The sequence below is a fragment of the Acomys minous genome (assembly GCF_964271855.1).
Source record: "Acomys minous genome assembly, chromosome: 12".
Lineage (NCBI taxonomy): Eukaryota > Metazoa > Chordata > Mammalia > Rodentia > Muridae > Acomys > Acomys minous.
The window spans coordinates 68736215-68755094 of NC_140493.1; the positions used below are offsets into that span (position 1 = coordinate 68736215).

Below are 18880 nucleotides of genomic sequence, written 5' to 3' on the forward strand. Positions count from 1 at the left end.
GATAACCATGCTACAATCTACAGACCCACAGAAGCCAAGGAGGGCCCAAGGGATGATTGCTTGAATCTCACTCAAAAGAGAAAATAAAATAGACATCTGAAGTAGATGGAGATGAAGGAACTGGGTGCGAGAGAGGGTGGGGAGGGCAACAGGGAGGGGGAGCAGGTGTGGGGAGAGTGGGGGAAGGTGGGGGGAGGGCTGGGAGAGAGAACTGAGATCAGTGAAGAGGCATCTCTGGAATGAGCAGGGGTGGGCAGGGGTAGTTAAGGAACCTGAAGTCACCACTTCTTGTAGGCAGGTGAGACTTCCAGTGGGGGTGGGGGGGGAATCAACCCACCTATAAAACTTTTGACTCCAAATCTGTCTCGCCTACAAGAAGTGTAGGGATAAAGACGGAGCAGAGATTGAGGGAATGGCAAATCAATAACTGGCTCAACCTGAGACCCACCCCATGGGAGAGAGCCCACCCCTGTTACTATAACGATATCTGCTGTGCTTGCAGACATGAGCCTAGCCTAACAGTCTTCCGAGAGGCTTCATCCAGCAGCTGATGGAAACAGATGCAAATCGTCCGGTTTTAACGTGGGTTCTGGGGAGCTGAACTCGGGTTGTTAGATTTGCATAGCAAAGGTTTTTACCCACTGAGCCACCACTGCAGCCCAAGAATAGCTTTTGAAGCTAGGCATGGTGGCAAACCCATACTTAATCCCAGCACTGGGTGGGGGTTGGGGGGTCTGAAGCAAGGATACAGTCTGGGCTATGTAATAAGAAAAAAGACATGGCTGGTGACTTCTAACAGTGCTCAGGAATGGACTGGTCACCAAAGAGACCAAGGTATATGCTTAGAAGGTTGGGACTGGGTCCCCACCCATTAGCATCAGAAAGGAGAGCACTGAAAATTGAATCAGGTGTCACGGTCAACAGTGTGATCAGTCAAGTCATTTCCATTAAAGCCAGAAGGATGGGTTCCCGGACAGTGGAACATGAGGGGGTCCCTACAAGGAGGCTTTTCACCTCCCTCACACCTCGCCCCACACACCTTTCCACGCGAATGCTTTGTAAACCAGGCAAGTCAGTCTAGTCCAAGAGAGGAACGCAGCTGGAGGCCTGGTGCTCCAGACACCAACTTCCGGCCAGCATCTACCGGAAGTGGGAACAGCCTTGTGGAACTGAGCCCTACCTAACTTGTGGGACCTGACTGATCTGGGGCCTGACCTCCTAACCAGAGAATCTGCTGCCCAACGGATCCCCACACGTTTTGGGGACCGCCCTTGCTCGTTTTCCTCGTTTGTTGTAGCCTGATCCCCAAAACAGGGGCCTCCAGCCTTGCTTTTGGAAGGTTCGTGGTCTTCATGCATGGGTGGAGCAGGTGGCTAACTCTCACCGCCTCGTAGCTACAACTTGGATAACAGCGTCACCTGAGGCCAGGGACAATGACATTGCGGTTCTGGATTAAACAAGAGGGTCAGTAAGGTCCACGGGCTACTGGGGAGAGAGACAGTAGACTAATGAACATACAGAGATACACATGGCTGGAGGAGAGTGAGGGAAGGACACAGAGATTGTCCCTGTTTGGTCCTTGTTTCTCTCTCCAGCCTTGATCTGTCTCTCGGCTCACCAAGCCTGAAACACCTGCCTCATGTCTCACTGTCTACTCCTGTCACTATGGCTGCTCTCCTGTCCCCAAGGCTTTTGTTCAGGCTGAGCCTCATGCCTGGCAAACATCTTCATCTCCCTGAGACACATCAAAAGTCTCCTTAGCCAGGCATGGTGGTGCAGCCTTTAATCCCGGCACTCAGGAGGCAGAGGCAGGTGGATCGCTGTGAGTTCGAGGCCAGCTTGGTCTACAAAGTGAGTCCAGGACAGCCAAGGCTACACAGAGAGACCCTGTCTCAAAAACAAAACAAAAAAGTCTCCTCCTCCATGGCTCCGTCCTTGGGTTCCTCCAAGAGACACTAACGCCTTCCCTGGTCCCTTGGAAGTGTTGAGGCCATCTCCAGAGCAGTGGGGACCACGTCACACTGGACTGTGTCTTCTGTAACCAGCTCCCCTTGAGACCATGGCCCCCCCAGAGTGCTGGGGAATCACACTTGCTAGGCAACACTCGCTCCCGGCCCACAGTGTTCATATTTAATTCCCAGTGTTCGGCAGGAGGAGCCTGGGACAGGGTTGTCTGGCAAGGGGAGGCTAAATGCTAAACACAAGATCCCACAGGGCGGGAGTCCCGCTGTGTGTCCCTCTGGGGCTTCAGGTGGCCAATGGAGCACTTAAGGAGGGGGGAGAGGTGATTTCAGAGACTCAATCACTCTTCTAGCCTATCTGTCCTCTGTATTCTTAGAAGTTTTTTTTTTTTTTTCTGGAATATTCCCAGGGTATGCTGGTGGTATGGTAGTGAATGTAGCTGTCTTCTAGAGCCTTTCCAGATATTTGTATAATTCCTGGATCCCCATGGGTTTAGAGGGTAGGAAGGCAAGCAAGGCTCATTCAACTGGCAGGCAGGATTGGGGCGGGTGGAGGGAGGGGGAGGAGATGGGGGGGATGGGCTTTGGTGTTGCAGTCTTTGTCCCTAGAATCCCTTGGAAGGGCTGCTCATCACAGATGCGCGTAGGGAAGGTCTGGAAGGAGGGTCAGGACAGCAGACACTGGGGCAAGGGTTGGCACATGGTACTGCAGAAGCACCAGAACTCGGGGAGACAGGAGGCCTTGGGCTCAGCATCCTTCCAGTATCGGGGAGTGCTTTGCACTGTTGATCCAACTCCCCCAGGGGAGACTGGTGGTGAGGGACTAGGCTTTGCTGCCTGATTTCCAGTGTCCAGCCTGGGCCTTAGGTGCTCAATAAATGCTTATGTGAGGGGGAAAAAAAAGAGTGAGATCCAGCTAACAGCAGGCCCTGGGAAAGCAGCACCCAGAGGATCAGGAAGAGATGACAGAAAGCCTTGGTGGCAGGGCTGGGTGCAGATGGGATGGGACACAGCTCAGCCCAGCTTCCTGGGGCTCAATGGACACCAGCAGAGAACTGATCAGGACGGGACCTTGAGTGGGGAAGTCCTAGACTTGAGGAAACAGAGAGGATGGACAATGGAAAAGCGGAAGGACCACTATTGCTGGGCCCAGGGCCTAGAGGAGGCAGATGGGACCCAGGGCACAGTCAGGCACACCAAGCCCTGCTGGGCCTGAGAGGCTGGGCCACAGAGAGTGGAGTGAGGAGTTGGGGGTTTGGGTGTGGCTATGGGTCAAAATGGCCAGTCTATAGCACCCCCAGAAACAAAGTCAGCACAGACCCCTGGCCAAAGCCAGTAGGTTGCCCTCAGCCCCCAGCATGGCGTCCTTAGTTTGTCAGCTCTACCTTGCCGTAGAAGAAGAGCAAGGGGCCCCCTGGCCTCCAAGGAGTACATTAGCCCCCCCTACCCCACCAGCTCCGTGGACACAACCAGTAGGAACTGTTTTGTTTTCATTTGAAAAAGCCAGCAGACTAGACAAACACCCCAGAGCTTCTAACAGTCTTTGGGCAATGGCACTAATGGCTAATTAGGGACCCTGGTGATGGCAGGCCTGGAGCTCCATGGTAAACAATGACAAGTCAGGGTCAGGTGGAGACAGGCCCGCTGGGGGGAGTTAGTGCCAATTACACTAGCAAAGTCAACACATGGCAGCTAGGGAAGGAACCAGAGGCCTGGACGCCATGTCCTGCAAGCAGTAGGGAGCCACTGAAGTCTTTGGGGAGACAGGGGAGGATGGCATGAGCAGGGCAAGATGGAAGTGGGCAGGGACAGAGTGTGAGGTGGGAGGCCAGTAGAGCCAGTGGTTAGAGACTGGGAGGGGGACCCCGTCAGAGCAGCACCCCCGCTTCCCTGGACTCAGGTGCTTGGGTCTCATACCCTATAGGTCCAACTATGCTCTTGCCTGTATCTGGAGGGGAGGTTCAACACAGGGTTTAGCACTGTAGACCAGGCTGGCCTCGAACTCACAGAGATCCACTTGCCTCTGCCTGGGATTAAAGGCATGCACCACCACTGCACATTGTCTGCGTTTGAACGTGGCTTCTCAGCATAGTCTGTGGAAAGTCTATCCTATTGCCCCTCTCAGCCTCAGTTCCCCATCTGATTCTATGGGGGAAAATGTCCCTTTTGTCAGAGGAGATGGATAAAGGGGAGAAAAGAGTTTCACAGGAAAGGGGGCTAGAGACCCCCCTAAAGCATCTTATAAAGCCATAGTTGTTTTTTTAGGGGGGTTAGGGATGGAAGGTAAGGCCTCTTGCATGCTAGGAATGTACTTTACCATTAAGTTATGTTCCCAACCTTTGGGTTTTTTTTTTTTTTTTGTTTTTTTGTTTTGTTTTGTTTTTTTCTTATTTTGAGGCTGGGGTCTCCAGCTGTACCACTCTGAATGCACCTGATCTTGTGTGATTCTGTAAGGGTCCAGGGAGCCTAGAGGGGAAGAAATGGTTCTTCCCTCTCTACCTCCTTCCCATCAGCAGAACCTCCCTGGGGCCCCTGGGGGTGCAGAAGGGTGGCAGCACACAGCCTGAGCAGCGGTCAGTGAGCAGCTGACAGCCATAGGGAGAAGGCTCCGGAAGAGCAAGGGGGCGGTGTGAGAGAGAGGAGGGACTGCAGGCCTGCTGAAGTGTGGCAGCTGGCAGGGCAGCCGGGGAGGTGCAGCGCGTGGCACTGAGCCACACGGTCGGCTGGAAATGTCATTATCTGCTATTTACCACCACAGAGGACAAGCGAATGCACGGAATTACCTCGGCAGAGAGCGCCTAAGCAGATTGGCCAATGGCACTTCCTGCTGCCGGAGCCTTGCAAATTTGGAGGAAAGGACCTGCGACTGCAGCAGCCAGGGTCCTTAGGGGGAGCTGGGTGGTGGAAGCAAGGGTGGGGTTACTGTGACCCACAGAGCCCACTCTGGGGCCATAGGAGCTCTTATCCACTCAGTGAGGAGACAGGCCTCAGAGAGACTCAGACCACCAGATGCCTGCAAACTCCCCGTGTCTGTCCAGACATCTCCAGATAATGGCAAACCAGGGCAAGGCCTCAGGGAGGCACTGCCTTAGGGAGCCAGTGCTGGGATCTAATCTGTCATGGGCGTTGTGGTTGCTTCTGGCATTGGGGCACCCCATCTACAAGGTGGCACCTATGTCCTCCTTTTTGGGGCCTCCCGAATGTTTCAGCTCTGCCCTTATCTCAAGGTATGGAGGCAACATATGAACTGAGCTGAGCCACCACAGTGAGCCATATCACCAAGCCTCCATTTCTCCATCTGGGAAATGGTCTGAAGGCTGCCCTTTGCCTATCAAGTGACACTGGTGGGCTGCGAGGACTCAGGACTTCATAGCAATGTCTCAGAGCCCAGGCCAACACTGTGGGCTTCCTCCTGACCAAGGACATGAGTCACAACCTGAGCCCAAGAGGGCTAGGAAGCAAACTAGAGTGGCTTTGAAACCCCCAGAAAATGCTGGGCAGTGGTGGCATGCACACCTGTTAATCCCAGCTCTCAGGGGTGGGGTGGGGGGTGGAAGGGGGGAGAGGCAGGCGGATCACTGTGAGTTCGAGGCCAGCCTGGTCTACAAAGTGAGTCCAGGACAGCCAAGGCTACACAGAGAAACCCTGTCTTGAAAAATCAAAAAAAGGGCTAGAGAAATGGCTCAGAGGTTAAGAGCGCCACCTGTTCTTCCAGAGGTCCTGAGTTCAATTCCCAGTAGCCACATGGTGGCCCACAACCATCGATAATGTAATCTAACGCTCTCTTCTGGCCTGCAGGTGCATATGCAGAACACTGTGTACACAACAAATAAATAAATCTTAAAAAAAAAAAAAAGCCAGGCATGGTGACGCACACCTTTAATCCCAGCACTCGGGAGGCAGAGGCAGGTGGATCACTGTGAGTTTGAGGCCAGCCTGGTCTACAAAGCAAGTCTAGGACAGCCAAGGCTACACAGAGAGACCCTGTCTCGGAAAAACAAAACAACAACAACAACAAAACCCAAAAGAGCTGGGTGGTGGTGGCACACACACCTTTAATCCCAGCTCTTGGGAGGCAGAGGCAGGCGCATCTCTGAGTTCGGGGACAGCCTGGTCTGCAGAGCAAACCCCAGGACAGCCAGGGATACACAGAGACACTACAGCTCAAAACACAAAACAAAACAAAAAACAAAAATCCCCAGAAGAGCAAACACTCAGGCAGGTGAAAGGGGATAGGGACCGTGCGTCAGCTCCTAACTGCACCTGTCTCACCCTGGTCCCCAATCTGTGGGCCTGAGCATCACAGGATGAAGTTGCTGGGAGAGCCTATGATACCATCTAGTCTAAGCCTTCCCTCTCACAGACAGCCCCGTGCGCGCCCGTGCGTGCGTGCGTGCGTGCGTGCGTGCGTGTGTGTGTGTGTGTGTGTGTGTGTATGTGTATGTGCGTGCGTGCGTGTTTTCCACTCAAGATCACATAGGAGGGACAGGGCCGTAATTAGGTGTGGGCTCCTAGTTGTGAGTGGAGCTGCAGATGAATTTAGACAACAGGGTTCCCAGCCACCCCACAGAAAGCCCAAGGAACCTTCTGGAACTAAACTTGAAACTGTGCCACCCTGATTGCAGACATGGATAGGCATGGTTTGTGTCAGCAGTGTGCGGGAGGCAAACTGCAGGGGTTGTGGGGCTCAGGAGAAAGGCAGACTACGTACGGGAACAGGATGGGCGGTGTCTGCCATCTAAGGGGGGCAGACATCTATTACTTCGCTCCAGCCCTGGCCCCAGCAGGCTGTTTGCAGCCTGGGAAGGAGGGGCTACAGGGAAGTGTGTGAAATCTGGTTACAGGATTACATAGTTCCTAAAACAGAATTGGATTTTAAAAAAATATATATATGTGTGTGTGTGTGTGTGTGTGTGTGTGTGTGTGTGTGTGTGTGTGTATGGGGGTGTTGATTCTGATGATATAAAGTGAAAATATAAACAAAGGAGATTACAAAATAAGAAATATATTTAGTCTCATCAAGAAACTACACACATATCGCCAGACACTGGGGTAGAGGTAGGTGGAGGCCTGTAATTCCGTTGCTTGGGAGGTGAGCGTGGGAAGATTAGAAATACAAGGTCATCCTCACCTACACAGCAAGTCTCTCTCTCTCTCCCTGTCTCTGTCTCTCTCTCCCTCTCTCTCTCCCTCCCTGTCTCTCCCTCCCTTTCTCTCTCTCTCTCTGCATCTCTGCATATACTTGGATGTGAGAGAAGAGCTGACCCCAGACTATCGTGGTCAGGGCTGGGTTACCATTTTGCCTGCATTTGTATAAACTCGTTCTAAATCTCCTGCAGTTACTGTGCATGAGGCACCATCTCTAAGAGTGTCCCACAATGCCTACCTTATTTCTACCCTCATGGCCATACTCCAAGGCAGGAACTTTGACTATCCCCAGTTCCCAGATGAGGAAATCGAGGCAGGAGAATAAAGGCAAGCAAACCCACCACTCTAAAGCACTAGGCACTGGTTATTAGGATGTCAGGAAGAGACAGCCAGGAGTGCAGCTCAGTGACGGAGAGCTTGCCCAGCATGCTGCAGGTCTTGACCCCAGACACCGCACAATAAATACATCCAGGAAAAGATGAGTCTTGAGGCTGAGAGAGACTACCTCACTGAGTCTTTAAGCTGCTGGGGCTCGGGCCCTCCAACCTTGGACCACTTGCCGAGTCCCACCAATGACATCACCAGGGGAGAAAAAAGGTCCCCTACCTTTTCACATCTGCACTACTGAGATGAAGCCGGGGCCTCATGTGAGGCAAGCTCCCCCATTACGCCACATCTCCAGCCCTCTTCCTACTCTCTGGAGCTATCAGGTATCCTGGGCCAGGAAAGGGAGGACCAGGGAAGCAAGTTTTGTCACTACTCAGCTCTGCCACTGAGATAGATGTCAAGCAGGCAAGGACAATATGCAAATTGTAGGCACGGCATGTCAGGGGTCTGACAAAGCCTTCTGGGTATTCCATTTGAAATTCCTACCATTTTCACCCATCAGAAGCTCTTCTTTTTGTTTTCAATGCATGTAAAATGTACTCTAGGTCACCGTTTGTCCAAAGCAGGGGACACACCCTTGGTCTAGTCCCCTACCTAGGGAGCACTGAGTCTGTTCACAGCAGACTCCAGAGTAACTGGCAGATGGCCAGGGAGGCCATAGGCATCTCAGGTTTTGAAAACAGAGTTGAAGCTGGGGTACACACACTGAGGGAGTGGGGACAAGGGTGTTTGGGGGTGTCGGGGGCTTAGGCAGGAAGCTCATGCTGGGGTAAGATCCTGCCCTTAGGCCTTGGGGGCTGAGCCTGGGGCAGCCTACACTCTGAGGTTCAGCTCATGTTCTGTATTCATGTCCGCCCTGTCCCTCTTGTCCTCATGCCCCACTGGACACCTCTGTGGGAATCACAAGGTGGTCCCTACTCAGCTTCCCACCCCCTCCCCCCAGCCTGGATGACCTGGCCACACACAATAGGTGCCCAGCAGCTGGTCCTGGCTTCACTTCCTGTGTGGAGAAGCTGACACTGCAACTGCAGGATACCTTGGGATATCAGGCCATGAAAATGTCACCTGGAAAGTATGATTAACCAGTTCCCAAGGGGGCTCTAGTGATGAAGTGGGCAAAGGGGCCTGGCACGGAGGGAGCCGTTGATTACTAGAACCTCTCCCCCCGCCCCACCCCAGACAGGATTTCTCTGTGTAACCTTGGCTGTTCTGGACTCACTTTGTAGACCAGGCTGGCCTCAAACTCACAGCGATCCACTTGCCTATGACTCCCTGAGTGCTGGGACTACAGCCATGCAATTCCTGAGCCTGGCCGGAAACTTAAGCACATGATCTTATGTTGCCCAGACTGGCCTTGAACTTGCTGTACAGTTGAAGATGACCTTGGGTGTACACCACCATGCCAACGTTTTTGGCCTGTTGGGAATCAAACCTACAATTTCAGGTATGCCAGTCAAGCCACATCCCCAGCCCTGAATAATTTGAATTTGTTTCGTAATTTCTCTTGTTTCTGAGTCTCTACCCTGGTGTTTCTGCCTCACGTAGGCCCTGGCTGTTGTTTTCTGGTTTGAGATACAATCTGGTCTTTATAAGGCCAAGCTAGTCTGGAACACAGACTCTTCCCTTAGCCTTCAGAGAAGTAGGGTGACAAGTGGCTGCCACCACACCTGGTCCCTGCTACGTGGACAGTTAGTGCTCCTGACAACCTACCAGAGTTCCCAGAGAGGTCTCAGGACTGCTTAGCTCCCTTGGGTGGTTCTACTGATGCAGGGACAACTGCAGACGCCTCAACCTGGCCCCTCCCTCTGTTTGTGGATGCCCCCCCAGGCCCGCTTGTCTCCCCCTCTCCTCAGTCTGCCTTTCTCCCTCCCCGCTCATCTCAGTCTCCCATATACCCAAACCATCAAGTACCCGAGTACCCACCAGCCCTGCGCCTCCCCAGAGCCATGCCTGCTCTAGCCACGCCCTACTGGGCACATTCCTTCCCGTGAATGTTCCTGCCGTTATCTGATCTGTGCCCTCCTCCTACCTTCCTCTCCTACGGCTCTCTCCCTCTCCCATTTGGGACCTGGCATCCCCATCTCTCCCCTGGGATCAGATGGGCACAGCTGCAGAACTTACACCCAGGCCAGGGATGGAGAGTCAGTCCATTGAGCTAAGGGTATCCCTTGCCAAGTGGGCCATAGCCCACCTTCTATCCAGATGACCCGAGAAGGGAAGACAGGGTAAACAGAACGGACTCTGAGCTGCACCGAGTGGCGGTTCTTTTATTTCGGGGAAGAGAGGTCTGGCTGCAGGCACCAGGCAGCAAGGCAAGTGCGCCCTAATGGAGATGTTCTGCTTGCCAACCCCAGGCGAGGTGGATACTCCAAGATGCAGCCTGGTGTCTGCTCCAATCCTCTGATCCTGACAACAGGAGCCAAGTCAATTCCTGCCAAACAGCCTTGGCGACAGGCAAGCGGCCGGAGCGGCCCCTCAGGGCAGGGGAATTAAGTGACTTTTTCCGGGAATTTAGGAAACATCAGTAGCTGAGCGAAGAAAAATCCATCTTCGTAATAAGGCATAAACACACGTCTCTCCACATTGAATTAGGCTGAGGAGGATATAGGACGCAGCGAGGCCAATTTGGAGGCAACTCGGATGAACATGCTATCAGTCAAGGTGGCTGGTTGCTGTTTCCACGCTTTCTCTCTCCTCGCCAGGCGCTGAGGGGCTTGGGAAGAGAGATCAGGATGGAAGGAGCCATTAGGGATTTTTCAGCATATCCCAAGGCCCTGTCAGAAATGGCCACCTCCTAATCCTAACTCTTGCACACGGGTGGCAGGAATGTAAAGTCGTTCAGCCACTGTGCAGAACGGTATGGTGGCTCCTCTCACATGCTGACGGACTGTGGGATGCAGCAATGCTACTGCTGGGTTACACGCTCCCGGGGAACTGGAACTGGGATCATAGAGACAGATCTGCATCTGTACGACAGCAAGCACAGTCACACTGGTCACCAGAGCTAAAATGTAGGAGCGCCCCAGGCGCCCGCCACAGACGAATGCATCCGGAAAGCATGGTCGAATAGACGCCTTGGAATGTTAGTCCGGTCATAAAGGAGAGGGAATCTGACAGGCACACGCTGTGGTGTGCATGACACACGGAAACATCATGCCGAGGAGAGGAGTCTATCTGGTGGAAGGCACACGCTGCCTCAGGCGCTGCGAGGGGGCCTGAGAATTCGCTCTTCCAGCCAGCATGGAGGGACGTCGAGCCACTGGTCCTCAGCCTACACGCTGAGTTAGCCATCACCGTCACCTGACTTCCTTGACTCCTCTGGTGTCTTCACCTGCAAGAGGTGCTCTCTGAGGACTAGCTGGGGAGGACTCCCCGATCTTCACAGGAGCACACTAGATCCCTGCTGAGTATCAGCTGACTTTGTAGGACGCGGCTCCCGCCAGCTGAGCCAAAACTACCATTTAAGAGAGGAGGGCCGGGGACAGGCACGCAATGGTGATGGGGAGTGCAGGGAGGGACCCTGCTTTCTCAGACTGCTCAGGCTAGTGGCGGGCAGGAGGGTGACAAGAAAAGTACCATCTGCTCCTCCCTTGCTCAGCAGCCACAGTGTCTCATCCTGAACAGAACGGAGTCTGTCTAGGGCTCAGAGGAAAGGGCACAGCCTCTCCGGTCTGGAGTAACTGCCAGTCTCTGCAGCAAGATACAGACCCTCCTCAGAGCAAAATGCTCTGGACCCTGTGGCAGGAGGGATCTCGTGTGGCCCACGCCCTGCCCTGTAGTGTTCTCCCCTGCTGGGCTGGGGCCATGACGCCCCCACAAAATGCAGGCTAACCTCAGCCCCCTGCTACCAGGACGCACGCACATGATCTAGGTTAAGTCAGGCCGGCTCTCCTGCCCCCACACTGTGGGCTCCGTTTGGCCAAGACCAGGAGAAACTCTGACTGCTTCCTTAGGCTGGTGACAGGACTGTCCTGGGCTCAATGGTCCTCCTGCAGCCGGGCACGGCCTCCCATGGCTGGGAAGCTAGCCTCTCAATTAGGCTAAAGGCTGGCTAACTCAGATCGCAGGCAATTAGGAGCACCAGGCCTCTTTAATTAACCAGCCGGCCCCTCTCCCGGTCCACCACAGCCAGGGAAATGAGGCCAGGCAGCCGGCGTGTGAGTGTATATGCAGGCCCAATTACAGAAGGCCACAGCCCCAGGGCTGCAGTGCCTCCCTCCAGCATGCGCATTAGCTTGCGGCTGCTGGACACCGTCAAGGATCTTGCTGGAGAGGCATCGGTGTCCCCAGGAGCACCTGAAGATCTGTCCTCCCCAGCCACCACAGGTGTGGCTTGGACACTTCCAATGACAGGGCGCTCCCCACATCTTTTCTCTTCAGCCTCAACAAACACACTCCTTCTGGTTTCGGGAGACCCACTCCTCCAAGCAGTGGTCCTGGTTGCTAAGTTCTGGGAGCCTAGGTCCCTACAGCAGCTGGTGTCACTCTACAGAATACTGCACGTCCACCTGGACAGTCAGGAGCTGAGGGAGGAACTCCCCCTTTTCCAGATTCCCCTCACCCCGCGTGGGACACACAGACTGTGTCCTGCTGCTGTGTGAATGAACCACTGCCGCCTGCACACTAACTAGGGTCCCTGCCAGCTCCGCGCCGATACTGAGAACTGAAAAGGTATCCAAGTCCTGAATTTAGTTACATAAATTTTGGAAAACAAAAGACAAACGGTGGCAGCTTTGCTATAAAGCCCAAGAAAGCACTAATTCTAAGTATGGTGGTAACCACCTAGACTCCCAGTGTTCCAAAGCAAAGGCAGGCAAGGTTGAATGTGAGACCAGCATGGGCTACATATTGAGACATCTTAAAAGAGGGGGTGGGGGGAGAAGGAGAGAGGGAGAGAGAGAGAACAAGAAGACTAAACCAGAAATCATGGCATGAATTCTAATAAGGAAAACATAGGATACAACAGACTGAATCCAGTCCCTCAAAATCGCAATGCTAAACTCCAAATCCCATGTGACTACAGAGGGAGAAAGAGTTCTCTAGAAGTAAAGAATTTAGGTTAAAGAGATCCTAAGTGTGAGGCCATACCATGGGGCACCTGGTCCCAGCTGACAGATCTGTGGTGTCACTCTGTCTCTCCTGTGATCCATGAAGGTCAGGTCCGTGCTCCGTGGCCCAGTCACAGTGACAGCGACATGGGTCCCCCTGCCTTTGTTAGCTGCTAGTGACTGGCCGGACTGTGAATGGCTTCCTTGCGCCAGCTAATCCACACCTCACACCTACCTGGTGCCACGGCTGCTTTGCCACCCTTTCTTACACATACAGAGATGAGGGCCCAGAGAGGGGAAGTGTGTTTTTACCAGACCACTCCATGACAGTCAAGCTGGGAACACAAACCAAGCTGGCCCTACAGCTCTGGCACCTCTGCTTCTGCTTCGAGGAAGAGAGAAACAGTTTGCCCCCGTGGCCACACCCAGTTAGTCAGGAGTCCCAGGACCTGCCCAGGGCTGGTGTGGGAACAGCATACTAACAACAGGGCAGACCGAGTGGTCCCTCACTCTGGTCCCCTGCAGGCGAGGAACCCTCATTTACAACCTCTAATTCGTCCTCATCTGTTAGAATAGACGGAAGTCACTGATGCCCTGTTAGCATAGGGTCTCCATTCCCATGAGGCCTTGTTCCTAGGCCCTTTGTCCCTCCAATGGCAGCCACCATCATTAAGCTTGTACATCCTGCCCTCCTCCCAGCTGGCACTCTGTCTCCCATCAGCTAGAGCCATCTCTTATAAACACATGGGGGGGGGGGGCACGGAGAGGTGGTTCAGTGCTTAAGAGCACTAGCTTTTCTTCCACAGGGCAGAGTTAAAGTCCCAGCAACTACAGGGTGGCTCAGGACTGTAACTCCAGTTCCTGGGGAATCTTCTGCCCTCTTCTGGCCTAGGCAGGCACTGCACCCATGAGCGGCGCCAACACACAACCACAAACACAGACTGTCCGAGCCCTTCTCAGCACTCCACGCCATGCTCAGTACTCTGCGCCATTGCCATCCTCTTGAACATAACACAACTCCGGGGCCGGGTGGTGGTGGCGCACACCTTTAATCCCAGCACTCAAGAGGCAGAGGCAGGCGGATCGCTGTGAGTTCGAGGCCAGCCTGGTCTACAAAGCGAGTCCAGGACAGCCAAGGCTACACAGAGAGACACTGCCTCGAAAAACAAACAAACAAACAAACAAACAAATAAATAAATAAAAATAAAAATAACAGAACTCCGATTCCTGACCTGGAGTTATGAGGCTCTGTGGAGCCTGGTCCAAGCTCATCCCTTGCTTCCCCCTGTTCCAGACATGGTCATCAGTTCCCTAAACCCAACTGGTTCTTCCTCAGAGTCTCGGTGCCCGCAGTTCCCTCTGTCCAGAACATATTCCCCCCACCCCCACCCCCCAGATCTCTCAGGACTGACTCTTGTTTGTGTGCAGGCTCAGTTCAGAGAACTTCACAGACAAAGTCACATCCCTGTCTCTGCTCAGCGCAAAGCCCTCCATCTTCCTGGTGTTGCTTTACATCTGCTCACTTAATACTTGCCCGTTGGGCTCAGCGGTTAAGAGCACTGACCACTCTTCCAAAGGACCCGGGTTCAGTTCCCAGCACCCACATGGCAGCTCACAACTGTCTGTAACTCCAAGATCTGACACTCTCACACAGACATACATGAAGGCAAAACACCAACGCACATACAATAAAAATAAATAAATTCTTTTTTAAAAACTTGCCTAGTGTCTCTTTCCTGTTATCCTGGGAAACAGCCCCAATGGGAACCAGGTTTTTTTCCTAGCCCCTAGAACCAGCCTGCGCATGGCGGGCCCTCTTCCAGTTAAAGAACTGCAAGCAGAGGCATGGTGGCGCACACCTCTAATCCCAGCCCTTGGAAGGCAGAGGCAGGAGGGTCTCTCTGAGCCGGAAGCCAAGAGTTCCAGAACAGCCAAAGCTATACAGAGAAACCTTGTCTTGAAAAACCAAAAGTTAAAATAAAGAATGGTCACCTACAAATCTTCCTAAGGACATATGAAGAAACCCTTCCCAGGCCTCCCGGTGCCCTCATCTAAGTGACAGTCCCTTCCTTCCCACCTCTGCCTGAACAAGTGTCTGCCTGGCCAGCCAGCACCCATCTCCTGGCCCCTGGTAGAATAAGAACACATCATGGGAGTGTCCTCCAACGTGACACAGCCCTCACCCAGCTGAGGTCCTCCCCTGGGACAGTCTGTTGCCTAGGCAATGGCTCTCTGAGGAGCAGCTGACATTAACTCTTTGATAACCAGGGGCAGCAGCTTGCTCTGTAGTGGGGGTGGGGTGGGGGGATGGGGGATGGGGGAGGCCCCTGGGGGAGGAGCTATGGGACTGCCTTTCATGGTCCCATAAACCTGGAATAGTGAGGTAGAAAGACAGGAAGAAGAAACAGGTTGCTAGGGCCACAGGGGAAGAATGGAGAAGTTCCCAAACACCCCCCACCCCCACCCCACCGCCGCCCCATTCCTGGGAGCAAAGCATTCCCAGGGCTGAAAGAGGAACCAACACACCCTGGGTTGAAAGAGGTCCCATGCCTGTGCTGTGCCTAGATGACCAATGCAAACCCTTCAGCCTAGTGTGACCGGGAAAGAGAGAGGAAGACTGCGCCTCCAGATCCACGCATCCACCTTGGTTAATGTGTAGCTTTGGAATGCCACTTGCCAAGGCTGAAAAAGCCTTAATGTTTCAAGGCCATGTCTACTGCTCCTCATGCCCGCCTCCACAGCCCTCTCAGTGTGTGCCGCCCACCCGTTTACATCCCCTGTCATTTCTTCCCAGAACTAGTTAATTTCTGAAACCATCTTAAAGTTGATTATGGCCTGTCATCTTAAGAGATGAGATTCTTTTCTCTCTGTCTACTTCACTTTATGAACTCCAAGCCTGGGGCTGGAGAGATGGCTCAGTGGCTTAAGGGCACTGTCTACTCTTCTGGAGGACGCAGGTTCAATTCCCAGCACCCATGTGGCAGCTAAGAACTGTCTGTAAGTTCCAGGGGGATCCAACACCCTCACACAGACATACATACAGGGAAAACACCCATGCAATGCATATAAAATGAAAATAAATAAAATTAAAAAGAACTCCAAGCTTAAGACAACAACTGAGGCATGGAAGTTGGTTGAGGATAGGTTCCAGCCAAACTAGGGTGAAGGTAAAAAAGAGGGGTTGGGGGCAACAGTGTCTCTGATCTAGGGAGGCAGCAAAGAAGAGGGTCGTGTGCTAATTGCCGTACATCACATTGTCATGGCTGGAACAATCTAGAAGAGTTTCAAAACAAAAAAACAAAAAAGACACAGGATCCAAAATAAACGCAGACATTGCAAGGTACATTTTTCTCTGGGAAATAATAAACAAAAGTCAACTATTAAGACGTCTTGGGCTGGTTGGGAAATGATTTAACATATGGCACGATTTAGTATATAAGGAAAGGCAAAAATCCATTCGCTCTTATGAAGGCCTTTCTCCTCGGCATCAAGAGCGCGGACCGCCAGCACAGAAGCACAGCACAGGCCTCGCACACTCCTGGTCCCGAGGAACAGTGCCTGCCTGGCATTTACTGAGCACCTGTGTGCTGGGTAAGGCTCCAGTGAGCTTCACACGGAACCTATCCGACCCTCGGCAGTCTGGAGTACATGTCATAGTCGCCCCTGTTTTCCAGATCGGAAAAATGAGGCTGAACCACTTTTCTGGTAGAAGAGCTGGGTTCACACCGAGGCTCTCACTGTCCTTGCCAGAGCTGGCTCTAGAAGCCCAGAGCATCCAATCTTCAGGACCCTCTCGCCAAAAAGCGACCAATTACCATCACATACATGAACGTTTATGTGCACGCATGCGCACACACTGTCCTGGAAACTGGGTCCTAAAGCCTCAGAGTGGCAAAGCTGACCCTTTGGAGGGCCGGGGATCTGAGTGGCGAGGCCAGAGCAGGGCTTACCTTCCGGCAGTCTTTGCAGAATACGGAGGAGCTGCCCAGGAATCCCAGCACCTCTCCACAGAGCAGACACTGGGAGAGGCCGTTGCCCAGCACGTTGCGCTGCATCGTCTCCAGCCGCTCAACCAGGCGCCTGAGGCACAGGACACAGAGTCAGAGGGAATGTGCTTTCTGTTCTCAACCTGAAGACGGCTGGTGTGCACAGTTGCTATGGGAGTCTAAGCATTTGTGCCCTGTCACCTCACCGCCCCCCCCCCCACCCTGGCTAACTCTCAGTCTCTGAGCACCTAGGATGTGCTGGACGCTGGGAATATCATAGCAAACACGCCGGATACACACATGGTCCCAGCTCTCCTAGAACTTAGGTTCAACAAAGGGGGAAAATTCATGAACAAGAAAACAAGGCAAGAGTGACAGGACAAGAAGAGACAGATGAGGGTTAGAGGCACACTCGGGCGGAGGCCTGTGTGGGAAGGGGTGTGAGCTTCGTCACAGGTGAGAGCAGTCTTGGCGGGCTTTGCCCTTGGACACACCATGGATGCTCCCTGAGATGAACCTTGAGATAGACAGGGTGGAATTCCTGGGCCTGGAATTCAGGAAGCGGACCTGGGGACTCCACCTGGACTATTGTGTTTCTCATCGACCCTCAATGGGAGAGGGAGACCGCCCTTCACATGTGACACAGGCAGGAGCAGCAGGGCTTGAGCGCACGTGGGAAGAGGATCAGCGAACAGGCCGAACCAGCGCGCAGGCCAGAGACACCTAGGGACCCGACCCGTGGAACGGATACCGGAAGGTTCACTCCTGCTTCCCTTTAACCTTTTTTCCCTCTTATGTAAGCTAGTTGGGTTGTATAACAAAGTTTAATTGTTCAGAAACAGAGCCGACAGGCCTGGGAAGGCACTTTGGAAAACACACAACAGGGTGCTGAGAAATGTCCCTTTGGCGGGAGAAGGGCAGGCAGGGGCTGAGGCAGACCCCAGGATTTGTGGGTCACGGCCTAGAGTGGGACTTCAGTCCGAAGCCACTGAAGAGTTTGAGGGTTTCTAAACGCCTGTGGAAATCTGGGACAAGGAAGAGGAGACGGGAGAAACGGAAGTCAGGAGGGGTGGGGTGGAGCCTTCCAGCTACATCCCAGAGGGCAGTATTGAAAGCCTGGTCGGGGAGGGGCAGCAGGTTTTGGGTCAGGCTGGCTGGGAAGGTGAGAAGCTGGCAGCAGGAGAAAAATCGACTCTTGTTTGAAACTGCTGAGATGCTGAGCACCCAGGAGGCCAGCCAAGCCCGTGCAGGGGCCTCTCCGGGGTCTGCTAGCCTCTTCCACTGTAGATACCCACAACCTGTGGTCTCCTGCTATGCAACTATAGCCGCCATGGAACCCGTCGGTCTGTCAGCCGTTCTATCTCCAGCACCCAGCAGATGATTCAGTAAAAATTCTTGAGTGGACGGAGAAGAGCATATGGCCACATCAACCTCTCCTCCGAGGGTCTCCCCCAGCCCCGGGTGGGGTGGGGGAGGAAGCCACACTTCCTGTTTTAGAGAAGACTGGGGCTGAGGCGTGAAGCTCCCAAGAAGTGGAGCCAGGGCCCACTTCCAAGCTTGCACGCTACAGGGTCCCCCCTCATCACAGGCTCCCACTTTGCTAAGGTGACAGGCTGTTGTTAAGGGGGACAAGGGTTAGTTAGCTCATCAGCGAGGCCACTTCAACCTCTGCAGTGAGCACCTCTGGTTTTCCACCTAGGGACCTATAGGGAGCGCTTGGGGCGGGGGGCAAACCCAGTTCTAGCTTGGCATGACCTATTTGTTCTGGGGAACCTTCTGTCAGTCCGTGTCATGTCTGCGTGGCTCACAGAGAGGACACACTTCCTTCGTGTGAACGATTCACCCGCAATACTGCTTCTGGGTCCTTCTACACCCGGCAGCTCAGCACATAGGGTGGCACCAGACCACAGAGGAGACTTCCTAAGGCAGCCCTGGGAGGCTGAGGCAGCAACCTGCTAGCTGAGGGCGCCCAAAAGCACTTCCAGAGCACAGAAAAGCCTGTGAGAAGCTCCTGCAACCCACTCCCCAATCACAGTCCTAGAGGGGAGCAGGGAGCCCTGGAAGAGGCGGGAGGGGGGGTCTGGGAGGTGTCAATCATCAGCATTCAAGGTTAGCCCGGAGCCAGGCGGAGCCCTTGGGGAGGAGATCTGTAAGAAGCCGGGTTAGATGAAAAAAAGAAAGAAAGACAATCCAGCCACTCCGACATAAAGCCCTGTTTGCACTGACATAATAATGACCTGTCTGTATGATTGAGGCTCATACAAGAGGCCATTGGCGCAGCAGTCATCTTTCTAGTGGGACCATCGTCTTCGAAAGCTGCCTTTTCTACTGTGTCTGATTAGGGAGAAAA

General features: G+C 53.5%; 1 protein-coding gene across 9 annotated transcripts in view; it reads right to left on the minus strand.

The window, feature by feature from the left end:
• RPH3AL (rabphilin 3A like (without C2 domains)) overlaps window positions 1-18880 on the minus strand; it is a 150687-nt gene that overhangs the window by 65929 nt on the left and 65878 nt on the right. For all 9 annotated transcript variants that reach the window (XM_084802848.1, XM_084802852.1, XM_084802853.1 and 6 more), the window contains exon 4: window positions 16495-16624. In XM_084802848.1, the coding sequence (XP_084658974.1) occupies window positions 16495-16624 (130 nt within the window). The remainder of the gene's footprint in view (window positions 1-16494; window positions 16625-18880) is intronic.